The 21173-nt window shown below is 63.7% G+C and overlaps 1 protein-coding gene across 2 annotated transcripts in view; it reads right to left on the reverse strand.

Annotated features, from left to right (window-relative positions):
- The window catches only part of SHANK3 (SH3 and multiple ankyrin repeat domains 3), a 410126-nt gene that overhangs the window by 328585 nt on the left and 60368 nt on the right, over positions 1 to 21173 (reverse strand). For both annotated transcript variants that reach the window (XM_065860718.2, XM_065860710.2), the window contains one exon: positions 2684 to 2887. In XM_065860718.2, the coding sequence (XP_065716790.1) occupies positions 2684 to 2887 (204 nt within the window). The remainder of the gene's footprint in view (positions 1 to 2683; positions 2888 to 21173) is intronic.

Consider the following 21173-nt stretch of genomic DNA (forward strand, 5'->3'; position numbering starts at 1 on the left):
CTGACCACCGCAGCTGCTGTTCCACCTGTAACTGAGCCCGGGCACCCACAGCCCCATGCAGAGCAGCACGGGCCTGGTCACCAGCACCCGCAGCTGCTGTTGCACCCCATAACCAAACCTGGCACCCACAGCCCCCTGCAGAGCAGCCCCATGCAGAGCAGCCCCCTGCAGAGCAGCCCCCTGCAGAGCGGCCCCCTGCAGAGCGGCCCCCTGCAGAGCGGCCCCCTGCAGAGCAGCCCCATGCAGAGCGGCCCCCTGCAGAGCGGCCCCCTGCAGAGCAGCCCCATGCAGAGCTGCCCCCTGCAGAGCAGTCCCATGCAGAGCGGCCCCCTGCAGAGCGGCCCCCTGCAGAGCGGCCCCATGCAGAGCAGCCCCATGCAGAGCAGCCCCATGCAGAGCAGCCCCCTGCAGAGCTGCCCCCTGCAGAGCAGTCCCATGCAGAGCGGCCCCATGCAGAGCGGCCCCATGCAGAGCAGCCCCATGCAGAGCAGCCCCATGCAGAGCTGCCCCCTGCAGAGCAGTCCCATGCAGAGCGGCCCCATGCAGAGCGGCCCCATGCAGAGCAGCCCCCTGCAGAGCGGCCCCATGCAGAGCAGCCCCCTGCAGAGCAGCCCCCTGCAGAGCAGTCCCATGCAGAGCAGCCCCATGCAGAGCAGCCCCATGCAGAGCAGCCCCCTGCAGAGCGGCCCCCTGCAGAGCAGTCCCATGCAGAGCAGCCCCATGCAGAGCAGCCCCATGCAGAGCAGCCCCCTGCAGAGCAGCCCCCTGCAGAGCGGCCCCCTGCAGAGCGGCCCCATGCAGAGCAGTCCCATGCAGAGCGGCCCCATGCAGAGCGGCCCCCTGCAGAGCGGTCCCATGCAGAGCGGCCCCCTGCAGAGCGGCCCCATGCAGAGCTGCCCCATGCAGAGCGGCCCCATGCAGAGCGGCCCCATGCAGAGCGGCCCCCTGCAGAGCGGCCCCCTGCAGAGCAGCCCCATGCAGAGCAGCCCCATGCAGAGCGGCCCCATGCAGAGCGGCCCCATGCAGAGCGGTCCCATGCAGAGCTGCTGGGAGCTGCTGCACACCCGCCGTGCAGTGGCATCTTCTGTCAGTGTGCACAAAGCCCTCGTCCACCCCAGCCCTTCACACGCTGCCCTGAGGGCTGGTTTATCTTCTGGGTCCAGGAAACCCCAGCTGTATCACACACGATTAATGCATTGAAAACAGATGCTGGATTTTCGGTTTTCCAGGATGACTCTCCTGTGCTCAGCTGCCGTTCTTACCAAGTCATGAAGAATTGAAATGACACACAACAAATATCCACGTCAAGTCTGCATTTAGATGTGTGTGGCAAGTCATTAAGTGTGGACATTATGCTAAGTTATACAAAACCAAAGCATTAAAGTCTGTACAAGGAACATTAAGGAATTTACTGCCTCAAAGGTTTATTTGCAAGCATCCTTAATGTTGTTCCCAATGTTTTTGTCTACATTAAATGATAGTTCGCTACAAAATTATCGTGCTGCACTTTCTTTCCAAATTAGGCAGGGTTAGTTATAATAACAGCATTCTGTGATTCACACTTGCATCCGCAAGAGCTGGTGCAGCTTAAGCACGTAATGCTTTCCAAAAAGACTTTGTGGGTGAAATACAGCGCAAGATCCCCACACTTAGAGGTCCAGGTGCAGGCACCTGGAGGCCCGCAGCAGACAGCGGGAGCGACCAGCGACAGCCGGCGGAGCCAAAACCGCTGCAGGTCAGTTAGAACACAACCGACAGCCGTGGCAAAGCCCACAGTGAATGCAAACACGGAGTCACTTCGGGTAACCTCTGCTCTCGCTAATTATCCGGAGCAGGCTCCGTGTAGGTTTATCCTCCGCGCTCACCACACGAACGAGGCCCCTGCAGGGACAGCCACCTGCGGTCAGAGCGCACGGCTGTGCTCCAGTCCCTACAGCGACTGTAAATTAAACCATCGCGCTCCAGCCCTTCAGCCTCACACTCAAAGGTGTCCCTGTGACGTTCCCTCAGCGCCTACGAGACCGCCTTTCCTTCCGTTTCTGCGATTCTGTGACAGTTACGCGTCACTCGACAAAAGGAACTTGGAAGGAGGGTCGGCAAACAGGGAAGCTGCTCCGTGGTGGTGACAGGTGAGACGGAGCTCTCGAGCACACAGTCACGAGCAGCTACAACTCAGCTTTCCCTCCATGAGCAAACACACACCCACACAACCTCTGTGCTCGCACTCCTGGAAGGGAAATGGAAAAACGAAAGGGGAAGGGGGCAGTAATGTTTGTGGTGCCTATAGAGACTGCAGCGATCATAGACGTCCTACATACTTACGGCCACATATATATATACACATATATGCAGGAGGAAGGGCAAGTGCTACCGACCAGTGACAGAGCCCAGGGAACAGCAGCAGATGTGCTGGGAGGGTCAGTGGGACATGAGGCAAAGGTTCTTCCCCAGAGGTGCTGGACACTGAACAGGCTCCCAGGGAGGTGTCACGGCCCAACCTGACAGTGTTCAAGCAGAGACTGGACAGCGTGCTCAGACACACGGGGTGACCGGTGGGGTGTCCTGTGCAGGGACGGGAGGCAGACTCTGATCCCTGTGGGTCCTTCCAGCCCAGGACATCCCGTGATTCTATATATATCTCTACAGATAAATCTGGACATACACACATGAAAGCACTGTTTACCTCCAGGTAGGGGACGGGCGTGTCGGGGTTCAGGGGGTACTCCCGCAGCAGGCGCTCCTCGTCCAGGAACTTGCCGGCGCGGCCGTTGAAGGCCGGCTGGAACAGCCCGTAGTTCAGAACATCCTTCAGGCTGTGGTTCAGCGTGCACAGGATGCGCTGCTTGGAGATCCACACGGGCACGTCGGGATTCAGCCGCAGACACTTCTGTGGAGACACGGAGCGCGGTTAAGCCGGGCACCACCGAGGCGCTGACCCAGGACGGCACAGCACCAGCAAGGACAGCATGGGACGGGAAAGCACAGGCTGTGCCATGTCTGTGAGTTACAGGAAGGGGAAAGAAAGAGTTAGAGAAGGATGAGACTTGGCAGATGCCCCATACGCATTCTGTGGGGCGCAGGGCAGACTCCAACACTGTATGTTATCCTATAAAATATGAGAAGTGACAAATAATACTTTATGGCCTAGTAACAGTATAATAGCAAAATTTCACTTAACAATCTCCCATAGGGTGTAAGGAGTCCATAGACTTCACCACAGACTTCACAGGTGTGGAAACACAGCGGGACGAGCGGCAGCACCGGGAGCTGGCGGCACCAGTGAGGTCTTCCAGTGGAGAGGAGAATGAGGAGAACAGAGAGAAGGAGGAGGAGGAGGAGGCGGAAAGAGCCCTCGGCCTCCCACACGGGTTCCCTGGCACGGGCAGCAGCGTCCCCAGGACGCAGCTCATCCCATATTTCCAGTCCACAGTCTCCAGGCTGCATTCCCTGCACCACACTCAGGCTGCATCCTCTGCACCGCGCTCGGGCTGCATCCCCTGCACCGCGCTCGGGCTGCATCCCCTGCACCGCACTCAGGCTGCATCCCCTGCACCGCACTCAGGCTGCATTCCCTGCACCGCACTCAGGCTGCACTCCCTGCACGGCACTCGGGCTGCACTCCCTGCACCACGCTCAGGCTGCACTCCCTGCACGGCGCTCGGGCTGCATTCCCTGCACCGCACTCGGGCTGCACTCCCTGCACCACGCTCAGGCTGCATCCCCTGCACGGCGCTCGGGCTGCATTCCCTGCACCGCACTCGGGCTGCACTCCCTGCACCACGCTCAGGCTGCATCCCCTGCACCGCGCTCGGGCTGCATTCCCTGCACCGCGCTCAGGCTGCATCCCCTGCACCACGCTCCAGCTGCACTCCCTGCACCGCACTCGGCCTGCATCCCCTGCACCGCACTCAGGCTGCATCCCCTGCACCGCACTCAGGCTGCATTCCCTGCACCGCACTCGGGCTGCACTCCCTGCACCACGCTCAGGCTGCACTCCCTGCACCGCACTCGGGCTGCATCCCCTGCACCGCACTCGGGCTGCCTGTGGGCCGGGGCTCTGGCGCTCGTGCAGCTGTGGGACCGTCCTGAGCCGGAGCCCCCAGCCCCACAGCCCGGCCGGTGCTGCAGCAGCGTCACCGCGTCCCCAGCACCGCGGTGGGGTTGGCAGTGGCTCTTCGCAGCATGCACTCCTGCAGGTGACAAGCAGGACACAAGAGGATCTGCGCTGGCAGCACCAGGGGCTGGCCTCACAACCCCTGACCCCGTCAGCCGCTACCGTCCCCTCCCAGGCCCCTGGCGTGGCGTTCTGTCCCTCGGCCCTTTGTCCATCCCAGCACTTGGTTTCCCTCCCGTTTGCTTCCCCTGCCAGCCCGCACTCTCTGTGGGGGAGCAGTCACTGTTTAGCCCGGTTTCAGCGTTCCATTCCAAAGCCGCAGCCCATCGGTCCCGTTTAACGCTCCTGATTTTTGTGCTGGGGGGCAAAGTGAACAACCACGGTCCCTGTCCCCTGGTGCTCCCAGCAGCCGCTGCCCCCCCGCTGGGTCCTGCTCCGCTCAGCACCCCCAGGACCACACACTGTCCCTCCCCAGCCCACGCCAGCAGCTGTGGCCCAGGGACCCTGCGGCACAGACAGCGGCAGCGGCGCCTCTTGTCCGTGAAGGGGTTCCAGAGCTGAGATGTGGATTTACAGATGGACAGACCGACCTGATCCCCCTGCTCCGCCTGCTCAGCACCGGTTCAACCAGCTGCCAGCGACCCGCAGCGCCAGAGCTGCCACCGCGCGTCCCACCGCACCGGGACACGGACACCCACCCGGCATCAGAAGGAACTGCCCGTCCTCACTCGCCCCTCCAGCCCCACCGCCAGCTCCAGAACGTCACCCAGGGCCTGTTCTGGTCCTTCTTCCCCTCACCTACATCTGTTTGGTTCTGTGAATCAAAGGGCCATTGTTTTAAAAACACTGAACAGCTTTGCCCAGAGAGAAGCGAGTGACACTGCGGGGCCGGGGCAGGAGCCGGCAGAGCCCCCGTCCCGCACGCCGCCACCCAGGGCACCGCAGGGCACCAACCACCGCAGGACACCAACCACCGCCAGGCACCAAGCACCGCAGGGCACCAACCACCGCAGGGCACAAACCACTGCAGGGCACCAACCACCGCAGGGCACCAACCACTGCAGGGCACAAACCACCACAGGACACAAACCACCACAGGGCACCAACCACCACAGGGCACCAATCACCGCAGGGCACAAACCACCGCAGGACACCAACCACCGCAGGACACCAACCACCGCCGGGCACCAACCATCGCAGGGCACCAACCACCGCAGGGCACAAACCACCGCAGGGCACCAACCACCGCAGGGCACCAACCACCGCAGGACACCAACCACCGCCGGGCACCAACCATCGCAGGGCACCAACCACCGCAGGGCACCAACCACCGCAGGGCACCAATCACCGCGGGGCACCAACCACCGCCAGGCACCAACCACTGCAGGGCACCAACCACCGCCGGGTACAAACCACTGCCGGGCACCAACCACCGCAGGGCACCAACCACCGTAGTACACCAACCACTGCAGGGCACCAAGCACCGCAGCGCACCAACCACTGCAGGGAACAAAGCACCACCAGGCACCAACCACCGCAAGGCATCAACCACCGCAGGGCATCAACCACCGCAGGGCACCAACCACCGCCAGGCACCAAGCACCGCAGGGCACCAACCACCGCAGGCCATCAACCACCGCAGGGCACCAACCACTGCCGGGTGCCAACCACCGCGCTGGCGTGACAGCTCATTTTTCCCAGGCACGGGTAACCTGCACTGGGCACCAGGCACCTGCACAGCAAACGCGGGTCAGCGCTATCGGTTCCACCGCCGACGGCAGCAGCGCTCGGCACACGATCAGCCACGGCCCGTCCTGCCACGAGCACCAGGGGAGGGGCGGCCATGCCTGGGCTGAGAGATCAGGAGCTCCAGGCCCACGGAAAACAGCAGCGCAGTTCTCCTCCAGTCCCCAAAGAGAAGCAGAACGTGCATCATTCTTTCAGAGACCCATACATGAAGAGATAAACGTGTGTACCTTCCTACATGCTTGTTTAACCTCCAGGACTCTTCCTCACTGCCAGATTATACTGTTCAGTATTAAACATGTGGCATTAGACGTGCACAAGCACAAGCACTGGCTGAAGGAACGTCCCAGCACAGGAGACATTGACTTTCACACCAAACTTTACAGTGCAGAGACCCACCCTGGGGAGTATTAGCTCTTCGTATTTAGGACAGAAAACAACTTCAGCCCCCCAGTGTGGCTCTTTCTGTCTTTAACCTGCAGCAGAAACCAGAAGGAAGAGAACGCCCGCGGTCAGGACACTGCACAGCCCTTTGGGGGCACAATCCAGTCACCTCAGTGTCTCTTGTGACTGCTTCTCCAAACACCATCGCATGTATGAACCACTTTCTTGTATCAGAGTTCCTGCGATTCAACTCGACTGTTCCACTCCGTGATGCAGCACAGCCACCCCGGGAGCAATCCAGACACGGGAGGCTCATCCAAACACGGGATGCTCGTCCCACAACCCTGCAGAAGGGACCTCGGTGTGCAGCCACAGCTCTGAGCCCGCAGGGATCTGCAGAGAAAGCTGCTCTGTGCACAGGGACCGGGCTGCTCCATGCACGGGGACCGGGCTGCTCCATGCACAGGGATCAGGCTGCTTCGTGCACCAGGACCAGGCTGCTCTGCTCCTGCAGCCACAGTGGTAACAGCTCCTTGGCTCCGGCTCACAGAGGAGCACGGTGCTCTGCTCCGGCCTCCCACGTGCCGGACAGCCCAGCAGCTCCCGCATGCACCGCGCTGACCCAGCAGAGCGGGTTTGCTGTCGATGCCAATGCTGTGCCAGGCACTGACCCAGTAGAGCGGGTTTGCTGTCGATGCCAATGCTGTGCCAGGCACCGACCCAGCAGAGCGGGTTTGCTGCCGATGCCAATGCTGTGCCAGGCACTGACCCAGTAGAGCGGGTTTGCTGTCGATGCCAATGCTGTGCCAGGCACCGACCCAGCAGAGCGGGTTTGCTGCCGATGCCAATGCTGTGCCAGGCACCGACCCAGCAGAGCGGGTTTGCTGCCGATGCCAATGCTGTGCCAGGCACCGACCCAGCAGAGCGGGTTTGCTGTCGATGCCAATGCTGTGCCAGGCACTGACCCAGCAGAGCGGGTTTGCTGCCGATGCCAATGCTGTGCCAGGCACCGACCCAGCAGAGCGGGTTTGCTGCCGATGCCAATGCTGTGCCAGGCACCGACCCAGCAGAGCGGGTTTGCTGCCGATGCCAATGCTGTGCCAGGCACCGACCCCGTCTCCACCAGCAGCAGTGGCTGAGCTCGAACAGTGAGGAGCACCTGCCACCACCACAGGGACACGGACCCAGAGGCAGATTGACCACAGCTCACAGGGGTGTGAGCAGCTGCCAGCCCCGAGGGCCGGACGGTCAAGCCAACATTAATTCCAAAAGGAACCGAGTTGCCTTGTGCCCCAAACACGAAGGGAAGGGAAGGGAAGGGAAGGGAAGGGAAGGGAAGGGAAGGGAAGGGAAGGGAAGGGAAGGGAAGGGAAGGGAAGGGAAGGGAAGGGAAGGGAAGGGAAGGGAAGGGAAGGGAAGGGAAGGGAAGGGAAGGGAAGGGAAGGGAAGGGAAGGGAAGGGAAGGGAAGGGAAGGGAAGGGAAGGGAAGGGTCTGTCCCTTGGGGCTCTCCTGTACGGGAGGCTCGGTGTGGCTCCTGTCAGTTCCCACAAGACCCAGGAGGGACCCGGGACGGGAGGAGGCCGCTGGGCCGGGGTCACCGCAGCGATGCCGGTCCCGTGTGCCGGCACCGCAGAGCCCAGCCGGGCAGGGCCCGTGGCTCACGGGGCAGAACAAGCTGCTGCTCTGGTTTGCGCTTACAAGCCATGATTTCTTCCACACAATGATGAGCTCCAATCACAAAAATCAAAGCCTTAGAAACAACTCCCGAAAGAACACGGTGCAGCTGCTCAAGTTTTAACAGCACAGACAAATCCTTCTGGAGGAAGAAAGAGCCCAGAGCTTCAGATTCAGTCCCAGCAACGCACAGGCTGACAGACAAGATCTATTCAAGAGCCAACCTGCAATAACCGCAATAAAGATCTCACATTCAACAATCCCTTGAAAGCAAACATAGCCAACAATGCTTCATCGAAGAGCACACAAATGAGAAAGAGTTGAAAGGAAATTAAAAGAAGCAGCTGAAAAGGTAACGCGCTTGCAGGCAGCGGGGAATGTGTTCCACAATAACACAGCAGCAGCTCTGAGCAGGTGTGTGGCCAAAGTGAAGAAACAGCTTCTGAGAGGCCCCTACAGAAAGCTGGAGCAGCCAAACCAGCAGAGGAATCTATCAAAAGTAACGTATTTCCTTCAGAAAATGGGAGTTGCCCCTGAATGGGAACAGCAGAGAGCTCAGTCCTGCCACACCAGACGCAAAATGCCAGTGGTGTTGGAGCCATGAAAACAGCCACGGAGGAGAGGGAGCGTGCCGGCCAGCGGTGGCGCCACCGGGACCGGGCGCAGGGTCACCCCAGAGCCGGCGCGGGGCCGCGGACGGGCCCTCGCTCCCCGTCACCGCGGGCGCCCTCGCAAAGGCTCCCGCAGAGCGCAGTTAGAGCCGCGCAGCAGATGCCCGAGCAGGCAGGTGTGAGCACGACTGCAAGCGCTGCGGCGGCCCGTGCTCGGCTCCGCGCCGCGGGAGCCCTCGGGAGCAGGACCGCCCGCGCCGGGAGCAGGACCGCCCGCGCCGGGAGCAGGACCGCCCGCGCCGGGAGCAGGACCGCCCGTGCCGGGAGCAGGACCGCCCGTGCCGGGAGCAGGACCGCCCGCGCCGGGAGCAGGACCGCCCGCGCCGGGAGCAGGACCGCCCGCGCCGGGAGCAGGACCGCCCGTGCCGGGAGCAGGACCGCCCGTGCCCCGAGCAGGACCGCCCGTGCCCCGAGCAGGACCGCCCGTGCCCCGAGCAGGACCGCCCGTGCCGGGAGCAGGACCGTCCGTGCCCCGAGCAGGACCGTCCGTGCCGGGAGCAGGACCGTCCGTGCCGGGAGCAGGACCGCCCGTGCCGGGAGCAGGACCGTCCGTGCCCCGAGCAGGACCGTCCGTGCCGGGAGCAGGACCGCCCGTGCCGGGAGCAGGACCGCCCGTGCCCCGAGCAGGACCGCCCGTGCCGGGAGCAGGACCGCCCGTGCCCCGAGCAGGACCGCCCGTGCCCCGAGCAGGACCGCCCGTGCCCCGAGCAGGACCGTCCGTGCCCCGAGCAGGACCGCCCGTGCCCCGAGCAGGACCGCCCGTGCCGGGAGCAGGACCGTCCGTGCCCCGAGCAGGACCGCCCGTGCCCCGAGCAGGACCGCCCGTGCCGGGAGCAGGACCGCCCGTGCCCCGAGCAGGACCGTCCGTGCCCCGAGCAGGACCGTCCGTGCCCCGAGCAGGACCGCCCGTGCCCCGAGCAGGACCGCCCGTGCCGGGAGCAGGACCGTCCGTGCCGGGAGCAGGACCGCCCGTGCCCCGAGCAGGACCGCCCGTGCCCCGAGCAGGACCGTCCGTGCCCCGAGCAGGACCGCCCGTGCCCCGAGCAGGACCGTCCGTGCCGGGAGCAGGACCGCCCGTGCCGGGAGCAGGACCGCCCGCGCCGGGAGCAGGACCGTCCGTGCCCCGAGCAGGACCGCCCGTGCCGGGAGCAGGACCGCCCGTGCCGGGAGCAGGACCGTCCGTGCCGGGAGCAGGACCGTCCGTGCCCCGAGCAGGACCGCCCGCGCCGGGAGCAGGACCGTCCGTGCCCCGAGCAGGACCGCCCGTGCCCCGAGCAGGACCGCCCGTGCCGGGAGCAGGACCGCCCGTGCCCCGAGCAGGACCGCCCGTGCCGGGAGCAGGACCGTCCGTGCCCCGAGCAGGACCGTCCGTGCCGGGAGCAGGACCGTCCGTGCCGGGAGCAGGACCGCCCGTGCCGGGAGCAGGACCGTCCGTGCCCCGAGCAGGACCGTCCGTGCCGGGAGCAGGACCGCCCGTGCCGGGAGCAGGACCGCCCGTGCCCCGAGCAGGACCGCCCGTGCCGGGAGCAGGACCGTCCGTGCCCCGAGCAGGACCGCCCGTGCCCCGAGCAGGACCGTCCGTGCCCCGAGCAGGACCGTCCGTGCCCCGAGCAGGACCGCCCGTGCCCCGAGCAGGACCGCCCGTGCCGGGAGCAGGACCGTCCGTGCCGGGAGCAGGACCGCCCGTGCCCCGAGCAGGACCGCCCGTGCCCCGAGCAGGACCGTCCGTGCCCCGAGCAGGACCGCCCGTGCCCCGAGCAGGACCGTCCGTGCCGGGAGCAGGACCGCCCGTGCCGGGAGCAGGACCGCCCGCGCCGGGAGCAGGACCGTCCGTGCCCCGAGCAGGACCGCCCGTGCCGGGAGCAGGACCGCCCGTGCCGGGAGCAGGACCGTCCGTGCCGGGAGCAGGACCGTCCGTGCCCCGAGCAGGACCGCCCGCGCCGGGAGCAGGACCGTCCGTGCCCCGAGCAGGACCGCCCGTGCCGGGAGCAGGACCGTCCGTGCCCCGAGCAGGACCGCCCGTGCCGGGAGCAGGACCGTCCGTGCCCCGAGCAGGACCGTCCGTGCCGGGAGCAGGACCGCCCGTGCCGGGAGCAGGACCGCCCGTGCCCCGAGCAGGACCGCCCGTGCCGGGAGCAGGACCGCCCGTGCCCCGAGCAGGACCGCCCGTGCCCCGAGCAGGACCGCCCGTGCCCCGAGCAGGACCGTCCGTGCCCCGAGCAGGACCGCCCGTGCCCCGAGCAGGACCGCCCGTGCCGGGAGCAGGACCGTCCGTGCCCCGAGCAGGACCGCCCGTGCCCCGAGCAGGACCGTCCGTGCCCCGAGCAGGACCGTCCGTGCCCCGAGCAGGACCGTCCGTGCCCCGAGCAGGACCGTCCGTGCCCCGAGCAGGACCGCCCGTGCCCCGAGCAGGACCGCCCGTGCCGGGAGCAGGACCGTCCGTGCCGGGAGCAGGACCGCCCGTGCCCCGAGCAGGACCGCCCGTGCCCCGAGCAGGACCGTCCGTGCCCCGAGCAGGACCGCCCGTGCCCCGAGCAGGACCGTCCGTGCCGGGAGCAGGACCGCCCGTGCCGGGAGCAGGACCGCCCGCGCCGGGAGCAGGACCGCCCGTGCCGGGAGCAGGACCGTCCGTGCCGGGAGCAGGACCGCCCGTGCCGGGAGCAGGACCGTCCGTGCCCCGAGCAGGACCGCCCGTGCCGGGAGCAGGACCGCCCGTGCCGGGAGCAGGACCGTCCGTGCCGGGAGCAGGACCGTCCGTGCCCCGAGCAGGACCGCCCGCGCCGGGAGCAGGACCGTCCGTGCCGGGAGCAGGACCGTCCGTGCCGGGAGCAGGACCGCCCGTGCCGGGAGCAGGACCGCCCGTGCCCCGAGCAGGACCGCCCGTGCCCCGAGCAGGACCGCCCGTGCCCCGAGCAGGACCGTCCGTGCCCCGAGCAGGACCGCCCGTGCCGGGAGCAGGACCGTCCGTGCCGGGAGCAGGACCGTCCGTGCCCCGAGCAGGACCGTCCGTGCCCCGAGCAGGACCGCCCGTGCCCCGAGCAGGACCGCCCGTGCCCCGAGCAGGACCGTCCGTGCCCCGAGCAGGACCGTCCGTGCCCCGAGCAGGACCGCCCGTGCCGGGAGCAGGACCGCCCGTGCCAGGAGCGGCTCCGCAGCTCTGCCATGTGCCGGGAACGGGCCTGGGCTCTGTCGGGAGCGACGGGGACCACAGCAGACATCTCCATCACCGACAAACCTGCCCGCATCTGCAGCCGTGCTCCACACCCGTGGGGCAGCCCGGAGCCCACGCCGACCAGAACGGGGCTGCTCTGCTCACCCTACACACACATTTTAAAAAGGTCCCTTGCTGCCATGAACTAAAGTGCCAGAAGCAAGAAAGCACTCATTTGGATCCATAACCCACACGGAAAACGGTAAACAGAGGTGAAGGTCAAGCAGGCGGGTTTCCTGGCGCGGGACCTGCGCTGTGGGGCTCAGACACCAGCTGGCAGCACATCCAGATCCCCCGCGCCACGTGCAGCCCCCGCAGGAAACAACAGAAACAGGAAAGAGGTAAAAGGAAAGCAGCCAAAGGTGAGCAGCGCACAGAGCGGTCTGCGGACACGGCTGAAGGGATCCGGAGCGTCCCGGAGGAGCCGCCCTCACCGCGCAGCATCCGCTGCTCCGAGCCAGCACCGGCTCCGGTGGCACCAGCACTGGGACAAAGTTACAGCAGCAGACGCTACGTACGACGCAAACAAGCCCAGGTAACTTTTTCACCTTTCCTTAAACGATTATGTTTGTTTTTCTCTGACTGTACATTTTTTCTCCCCAGTCAGCCATGAGAAGCCCGTGTCCCTGCGCAGTGGTTCCGGCAGCAAGCTGTGAGCCGGGGCACGCGTGACACACTGCAGGATCCTCCGAAATCTGGCAGGATCCCCCGGCCCCTTCCAACGCCAGCGGGAGAAGGGACCAAGACACAGGTGGCCCAGAGACCCCACCAGCCGCCCCTCGGCCCTGCGGGGACAGGGGACCCCCACCAGCCGCCCCTTGGTTCTGCAGGAACAGGGGACCCCCACCAGCCGCCCCTCGGCCCTGCGGGGACAGGGGACCCCCACCAGCCGCCCCTTGGTTCTGCAGGAACAGGGGACCCCCACCAGCCGCCCATCGGCCCCGCGGGGACAGGGGACCCCCACCAGCCGCCCCTCGGCTCTGCAGGGACAGGGGACCCCACCGGCCGACCCCCTGGCCAGGGCCCGCGGGACAGTCTGAACGTGCAGCTCGTTTCCCTTCACCACCGCGGCGCAGGGCCCGGGCAGAGCAAGCGCCGCCCCGCGTTCCAGTGCAGGAGAGGAGGAACCAGCCCGGGTTTCTGTGTGCGGGATGCTGGTGAGACTGGGACCAGCGCAGGGACGGCGCTGTGTGCGCTGGCAGAACAACAGGAATTCCGGGGCTTAGATCACCTCCTGAGGAAAGCTCGGCCCCGCCGCCGCTGCGCTCAGCGCCACGCTGGGAGAAGCTGCCTCCGCCAAAAGGAAACAAGATAAAGAGCAGGAGGGAGGTTCTCGGCTCCCGCGGGAAAGCACCGGCTGCACGAGCCCTTCTTGCAGTTACGTGCTGCAGATAACAAAGCCCTTTGGCTCTAAAGGTTTTCCAGGGAAACAGTTGTTGCTCAGGAGCTGGTCTGGAAAGATGTTGGTCACTGTTTTATCACCCCCAGCACCCACGGCCTGAGACACGAGCCCATCCCGTCACGTTCATCCACAGAACAGGAGCCCCGAGCCCCGTGGCGGAGCTCCCGGCAGAGCTGCCAGCGCCAGCCAGCGCCGTCCCACCCGCCCGGGCTCCAGAGCGGCTGCCGCGGCACAAACGCAGCTCGAAATGAATGTCAGAAGAGGTTCGGCTCCTGATGAACTCGGGGTGACCGGTCCAGGCAAAACGTCCCGTCCCTCTCGCACGGGGCGACCGCAGCCCACGTCGGCCGCCCCACGGACCAGCTCCCCAGAGCCATGGCGGGCCGGTCCATCCAGCCGCTGAGCGCCCCCACGGAACAGGCACCGAGCGAAATGAACGTGTTTGTTGGACCTGTAAATCACGCTGATCCCACCAAAGAGCCCGACAGACATTAAAGAGGTGACCACTGACCTTCAGAGACTGGGAATGTTTCCTGCTTGGCTTATGCAACACCACAACCACAGCTACAAAACCCCACGAACCTGGGTCTGATTGTGACCAGCTGGAAACAAGGAGCTGGGCAGCTTCAGCTCTCCCCAGGCCTGAAAAAGACACCTAGAGCCAAGCTTCTTTTGGAGAAGAGGGAATAAGACCTTCTGTTCATCCAGCCCAAGACTGAGACACCGGCTGGGCAGACTGGTCCTGATGAACACGCGCACAGAGACGGGGAACCTCTCAGCACGAAAGAGCAGATGAGACCGGGTTTGAGCGGGCGGCAGGAGGCAGCGAAGGGCGCACGCTGCGCTGCGGCCCGGCCCGGCACGGCACGGCACGGCCCGGCACGTCACGGCACGGCCCGGCACGGCACGGCACGGCACGGCACGGCACGGCCCGGCACGGCACGGCACGGCACGGCCCGGCACGGCACGGCACGGCCCGGCACGGCACGGCACGGCACGGCCCGGCACGGCACGGCACGGCACGGCCCGGCACGGCATGGCACGGCACGGCCCGGCACGGCCCGGCACGGCACGGCACGGCACGCGTTCACCGGCACCCAGGGGCCGACCAGCGACTCCCACAACGAGCTGAACTACTTGAACTTGGCCAACAGTTTCCTGAAAAGCACCCAACCTGAGTCTAAAATATATCACATGCTGGAAGCCACACTCCCTCCTCGGATAAACTAATAAGCAAACACTCAATGAAAAAACGTGTGCCTTAGTTGTAATTTGATTGCCCTTTTGTACTCACTATTTCTCGTTACACCTCTCTGTGATCGCGGGTAGCCCCGCAGTGCAGGGTTTCTCTGTTGAACCCCGTCCCCTCAGCCTCGGTTGGGGTGAGCAGGGGCTGACGTTCACACTTGTGCCTTTTCCCAGACCCCAAATCATTTCTGTGGCTCTTTCCAGCACCCTCTTTCATTTTCAATGCACTTGTCAAAGTGCAGGACTCAGTGCAGGGGCGATATTCCAGCGTCTGTCTCCCAGATGTCACATGCAGCCATGAAACACTGTCCTTATCTCAGCTCGCTGTCCCCCGTGCCCGTCTCCGGGCACCACTCAGCGCTCCTCACCGCCGTGTCCGTGCGGGTTCGGTTCGCTGTGGCCGCCCCAGCCCTCCCAGCAGCCAGACCCCGCGCCCGCCCGGGAACACCCCGCTCCCTGCGTCTGGTGTCAGCCCCCAGCTACCTGCAAAACTCCGCGTACGAATCAGTTAAACGATGATTCATTCCGATAGGCCCAGCTCTAGTTTGCTCTGCATGTGTATTTAAAAAAGCAAGAGCGAGGATGGGTCTGCACGTGCGCCGAGCCTGACGCGGTGACGGAGGGGCAGCTGGCGCGGCCCTGGGCAGCGGGCACACACCGCCCGGCCCGCCGGCTCCTGCGCTCTTCCTTACGGCACCCGTGGCATCCTCGCCCCAAACTCCACTCTGCTTACAGCTACAGGAAAAACCTGTAAACAGAGGTAACGGATTGACTGCTGCTCCTGCACTTTCACACTTAGCATATGGCCAAACAGTCCTTTCTAACACAGCCTAACAACCGATCCATAAAGATCGTACGGGTCGATTCACAGGATCTTTATGGATCAGGCTGTGAGTATAAGAAGTCAGGGGTTAATGTTTAGGCCTTTAGGGATCGTTATGGCCCCTATGATACCTGAGGCACTACATTTCTGACACTAAGCCCCAAACGCCTTTGCGGTGCTGAAGCACCCACTGCGCTCAGCCGATCGCACCCGCACCAAAGTAGCTCCTGTTCCCTCTTTTAATGTCTTACTGTGCACCATCAACACTGACTCAGGGTCCCGCACTGCACCGCTCTGCCCAGCACAGGATCAGTCCCGCACTGCACCGCTCTGGCCAGCACAGGATCAGTCCCGCACTGCACCGCTCTGCCCAGCACAGGATCAGTCCCACACTGCACCGCTCTGCCCAGCACAGGATCAGTCCCGCACTGCACCGCTCTGCCCAGCACAGGATCAGTCCCGCACTGCACCGCTCTGCCCAGCACAGGATCAGTCCCGCACTGCACCGCTCTGGCGGGCACAGGATCAGTCCCGCACTGCACCGCTCTGGCGGGCACAGGATCAGTCCCGCACTGCACCGCTCTGCCCAGCACAGGATCAGTCCCACACTGCACCGCTCTGGCAGGCACAGGATCAGTCCCGCACTCCACCGCTCTGGCGGGCACAGGATCAGTCCCGCACTGCACCGCTCTGGCGGGCACAGGATCAGTCCCGCACTGCACCGCTCTGCCCAGCACAGGATCAGTCCCGCACTGCACCGCTCTGGCGGGCACAGGATCAGTCCTGCACTGCACCGCTCTGCCGGGCACAGGATCAGTCCCGCACTGCACCGCTCTGCCCAGCACAGGATCAGTCCCGCACTGCACCGCTCTGGCGGGCACAGGATCAGTCCCGCACTGCACCGCTCTGGCGGGCACAGGATCAGTCCCGCACTGCACCGCTCTGGCGGGCACAGGATCAGTCCTGCACTGCACCGCTCTGCCGGGCACAGGATCAGTCCCGCACTGCACCGCTCTGCCCAGCACAGGATCAGTCCCGCACTGCACCGCTCTGGCGGGCACAGGATCAGTCCCGCACTGCACCGCTCTGCCGGGCACAGGATCAGTCCCGCACGGCGCAGAGCAGCCGTGCCGGGGGCGCGGGCACAGCCGGGTGGTTTCATAGCGTTTGTGCCGGTACCTGTGCTGGGTGGTCTGGGGAGCTGTGAACCAACAACCACAGCACCTGGTGTGGTAAAACCGAGGGTCAAGCACAACACACAGCAGAAGGACCCCATGGAGCCAAGAGCTGAGGGCCAAGCAGAGGAGCCCACACCGGCACCGCGCTGGGCTCCGGGCTCAGCCCCAGCGCGGCGCTGCCCACGGGTGCCCACAGCCGCAGGGACCCGGGGACAGAGAGCAGCACCGCGCCGCCACGTGAGCCCCGGTGTCCCGGCACCACCGCACCGCCGCCTGAGCCCCGAGTGCCCGTGTCCCAGCACCACCTGCACCCCCGGCTCCTCTCGGAGAGGCCGCACCAGAAGCGGAAAAGGTGACAGCAAGGGAGGAAAGATCAACGGCCTAGAGCAGCATCCGCGTGAGACTGAACCACACAGAGCAGGCTCCTCAGTCTGGGAACGACAAGACTGAGAAGGAATACGACAGAACCAAAAACGGCATGGAAGAGATCAGCAGGTATTATCTCCTCGGGAACTGGTGCAAACAGCACAAGACAAGGTGACAGATGGGACATCTTCATCAGGCGCTGGCGCTGCTCCGCGCAGTGCGCTGCCGGGCTCCGGCCACCGCCGACGAGTCGGTCTCGCAGGTACTTTCAGTGGCACAGTGACAACCACAAATCAGCACGGTGTGCGGCAGCGGCGTTTGGCTTCACCCTACCCAGCACCCTCCCAGAGCTGACTCTAACGGCAGCAATAACTCCCGGGTTACACTTTACCACCACGCTTCCCTCAAAGCTACAGCTTCTTCTACCTGACGTTAACCCACACCCCGCTGCCGCGGGGTCTCAACAACCAGCCGAATTCTGTGCCTGGATCCTTCTTCCTTATATTTAAGACTCCATGATTTTGCACGTGCACCGTGTTTGTCACAATTGCATCATCTCTGTTGAACTGCACTGACTCCCACCCACAGCAATAAAGTCTCTTTCAAAACAAAACTCGGGAGGGTGTTGAGTGAAACTACCAGAGCCTGAGGCAGAACAAAGATTGGTATTTCTCGAGAACCCGGCCCGTGTTGCTGTGGAGCTCCATGCCAGCGAGTCGCAGGCTGGTGCTGGGGACGGGACCGAGCAAGCCATACCAAAAGGGACCAGCCACTGTGCCCGTCCCTGGGAATGGGCTCACAACCGGCCACCAGCTGAGCTCCGCATGGCCATCACCGCCCTGGGAATGGGCTCGTAACCGGCCACCAGCTGAGCTCCGCGTGGCCATCACCGCCATGGGAATGGGCTCGTAACCGGCCACCAGCTGAGCTCCGCGTGGCCATCGCCGCCCTGGCAATGGGCTCGCAACCGGCCACCAGCTGAGCTCCGCGTGGCCATCGCCGCCCTGGCAATGGGCTCGCAACCGGCCACCAGCTGAGCTCCGCGTGGCCATCGCCGCCCTGGCAATGGGCTCGTAACCGGCCACCAGCTGAGCTCCGCGTGGCCATCGCCGCCCTGGGAATGGGCTCACAACCGGCCACCAGCTGAGCTCCGCGTGGCCATCACCGCCCTGGGAATGGGCTCGTAACCGGCCACCAGCTGAGCTCCGCGTGGCCATCGCCGCCCTGGCAATGGGCTCACAACCGGCCACCAGCTGAGCTCCGCGTGGCCATCACCGCCCTGGGAATGGGCTCACAACCGGCCACCAGCTGAGCTCCGCGTGGCCATCACCGCCCTGGCAATGGGCTCGTAACCGGCCACCAGCTGAGCTCCGCGTGGCCATCACCGCCCTGGCAATGGGCTCGTAACCGGCCACCAGCTGAGCTCCGCGTGGCCATCACCGCCCTGGCAATGGGCTCGCAACCGGCCACCAGCTGAGCTCCGCGTGGCCATCACCGCCCTGGCAATGGGCTCGTAACCGGCCACCAGCTGAGCTCCGCGTGGCCATCGCCGCCCTGGCAATGGGCTCGTAACCGGCCACCAGCTGAGCTCCGCGTGGCCATCGCCGCCCTGGGAATGGGCTCGTAACCGGCCACCAGCTGAGCTCCGCGTGGCCATCACCGCCCCGGCGCTGCTGGTCCAGCAGGTTCACCCGCCTCGTCACCCCTGCACAACCGACCCTGTCCCGCCCTGCAGTGAGGATGCTGCAGGAGACCCCATGAACACCCCCGGGATGGGGTAACAGCTGCACTGAACACCCCCAAGATGGGGTAACAGCCACACTGAACACCCATTCCTCCCAGGATGGGGTAACAACCGCATTGAACACCCCAAGATGGGGTAACAACCACATTGAACACTCCCAAGGCAGGGTAACGGCCGCACTGAACCCCCCAAGATGGGGTAACAATCACACTGAACACTCCCAAGGCAGGGTAAGGGCCGCACTGAACCCCCCAAGATGGGGTAACAATCACACTGAACACTCCCAAGGCAGGGTAACGGCCGCACTGAACACCCCAAGATGGGGTAACAACCACATTGAACACTCCCAAGGTGGGGTAACTACCACACTGAACACCCCAAGATGGGGTAACAACCACATTGAACACTCCCAAGGTGGAGTAACTACCACACTGAACACCCCAAGATGGGGTAACAATCACATTGAACACTCCCAAGGTGGAGTAACAACCACACTGAACACCCCAAGGTGGGGTAACGACCTTTCCTGTGCTGCCCTTGCCCAGAGCCACCCGCCCCGTTGGAGAAAGCCATTGAGCTGGCCGGTGACAATTTACCCGTGGTAAATCCACAGCGGCTGCTCCTCGTCACCTCCAGCCCCGTGTGCCTGGCCAGGGCGCTCAGGGGGGTTTGCTGCAGCCCCTTCCCCCGGAGGGAGCTGAGGCACCTTCCCCTTGCCCACCCCATGCACCCCTAAGGGCTGACGCGCATTCGAGATGCAACACCGTGATTTCCCGGCACAGACGTCAGCGGGTGTTATCGGGTAACGTCAGCGGGTGTTATCGGGTAACGTCAGCCGGGGTTGTCGGGTACCCCATCTCCAGCCCCTTCAGAGCCGTTTGCACCGAGCCGATCACTCCCGACGGGCAGCTCTCTCACACGCATTCTCTCTAACAAAGAATTCACATCGAGCAGGGAGACACGGTCTCCTGAAAACGTGGTTAAATCTCACCAGGAATCACCTTCCAGCTGACCGGTGTTCCCGTTTTCCATTAACGGTGTAACTGCTCTACCATGGGGAAGTTCATTGGCCCTCAGGTCTGCGCGCTGGCACTAAGGCTTCTGCTCAAGATGCCGTCAATGACTCCTTCTTGCTCTTTTCCCTGATACAATAACTGTTCTGAGCAAAAAGAAAACGCGCCTTATTACCACCTACTCATCCGCTCCATACTTAGGATTCTTTTAGCAGTTACCCACTGGTGTGGGGTTTTTAATCGGTTTGCTTCAGCACTCACCTGCTGGTCCATGTTATTGTAAAACCTCCTCAGCGCTTTACACCGCTAATTCACTGTGTTTCTCCGTGCTCCTTAATTAAAACCAAAACTAACGGCAACGCTGATAGATTCATTAACCACCCCTCTGATGGTCGGTTCGCTGTTCCCAGGCACCGCGGGACAGCTCCACAATATCACCGTGTTTTCAGTACAAGTCCTGCTGTACGAAGGAGTTCCAACTTGTCAGATAGACTACAATTAACAGTAAGTCAGTGCTCGTTAGGAGGGCCCAACCGCCTGCCTCACGTCCACCTTTCACCCATTTGAAAACCAGCATTTCTCTTCTATCAGCGAGTGCAGTTTGCAGGCTGCTGCGTTCAGACACCGCACGTTCCTTCGGGTCCGTATGGAAATGTACGTCACGCTCCCCACGGAAACAACCCCCCAGGCGGATGCAATTGCTCCGATCACAGCGGCACAAGCAGCAGGGAAACTCTAAACCAGCCCCGTGAAGAAAAGGCAACGCTGGATGTGTCTGTGCAGGGAGAACCTGGGAATACAGTGCACTAAAAATGGTCCAACAAACACACAGAAAACACAACCTCGAGGTGCTGGGAAAGGCTTCTCAGCAAGAAAACAGGGTCACTAACCACGGAAAGTCTTATCTGTACATTGGCTTGGGGCTAATGAGAACCAAAACCAGGACATCAATTAACTGAACACTGAAGCTCCAAGGAGAAGACGCGGAGCTTTTGTCAACGTCGCTGAGGAGGAAAAGGAGGATTTCAACAAAAGCATGAAAATCAACAGAGAAAGAAAACACAACAGGACGAGCTACTTCATTTCTAAGTTTGTTTGCTATCAAACAAAACCCTTCAGGAATCATTTTAGATCGCTGCACACGTCGGTCATTCTCAACGCCAAGTCCCTCCTGAAGCGCGTTTTAGCTCCAGCTACCCGGTGTGTTGGTGTTCAGCGCAGAGTCCCCGGTGGTACCGGCGGCGGCTGGAGCGGCAGGACCGGCCAAAACCCTTCAGAACGGGCTGGCAGCAGAGGGACGCGCTCCGCAGAGGAGGCGACCTGGGCTGCGCCGCCCCGCTTGTCACCTGCACCCCATGTTCCGCTTGTCACCTGCGCCCCATGTTCCGCTTGTCACCTGCGCCTCATGTTCCACTTGTCACCTGTGCCCCATGTTCCGCTTGTCACCTGCACCTCATGCACTGGAGACACCACACCAAGTGTTACCGAGAAGCTCCCAGAGCCACCGAGAGCTGCTGGTGAAAGTTCCAGAGCAACCAAGTGCTACCGGAGAAGCTTCCAGCACCCACTGCTGTCACCCTGAACATCCACTGCTGCCA

The sequence above is a fragment of the Patagioenas fasciata genome, chromosome 1 (genome assembly GCF_037038585.1).
Source record: "Patagioenas fasciata isolate bPatFas1 chromosome 1, bPatFas1.hap1, whole genome shotgun sequence".
In the NCBI taxonomy this organism is placed as follows: Eukaryota; Metazoa; Chordata; class Aves; order Columbiformes; family Columbidae; genus Patagioenas; species Patagioenas fasciata.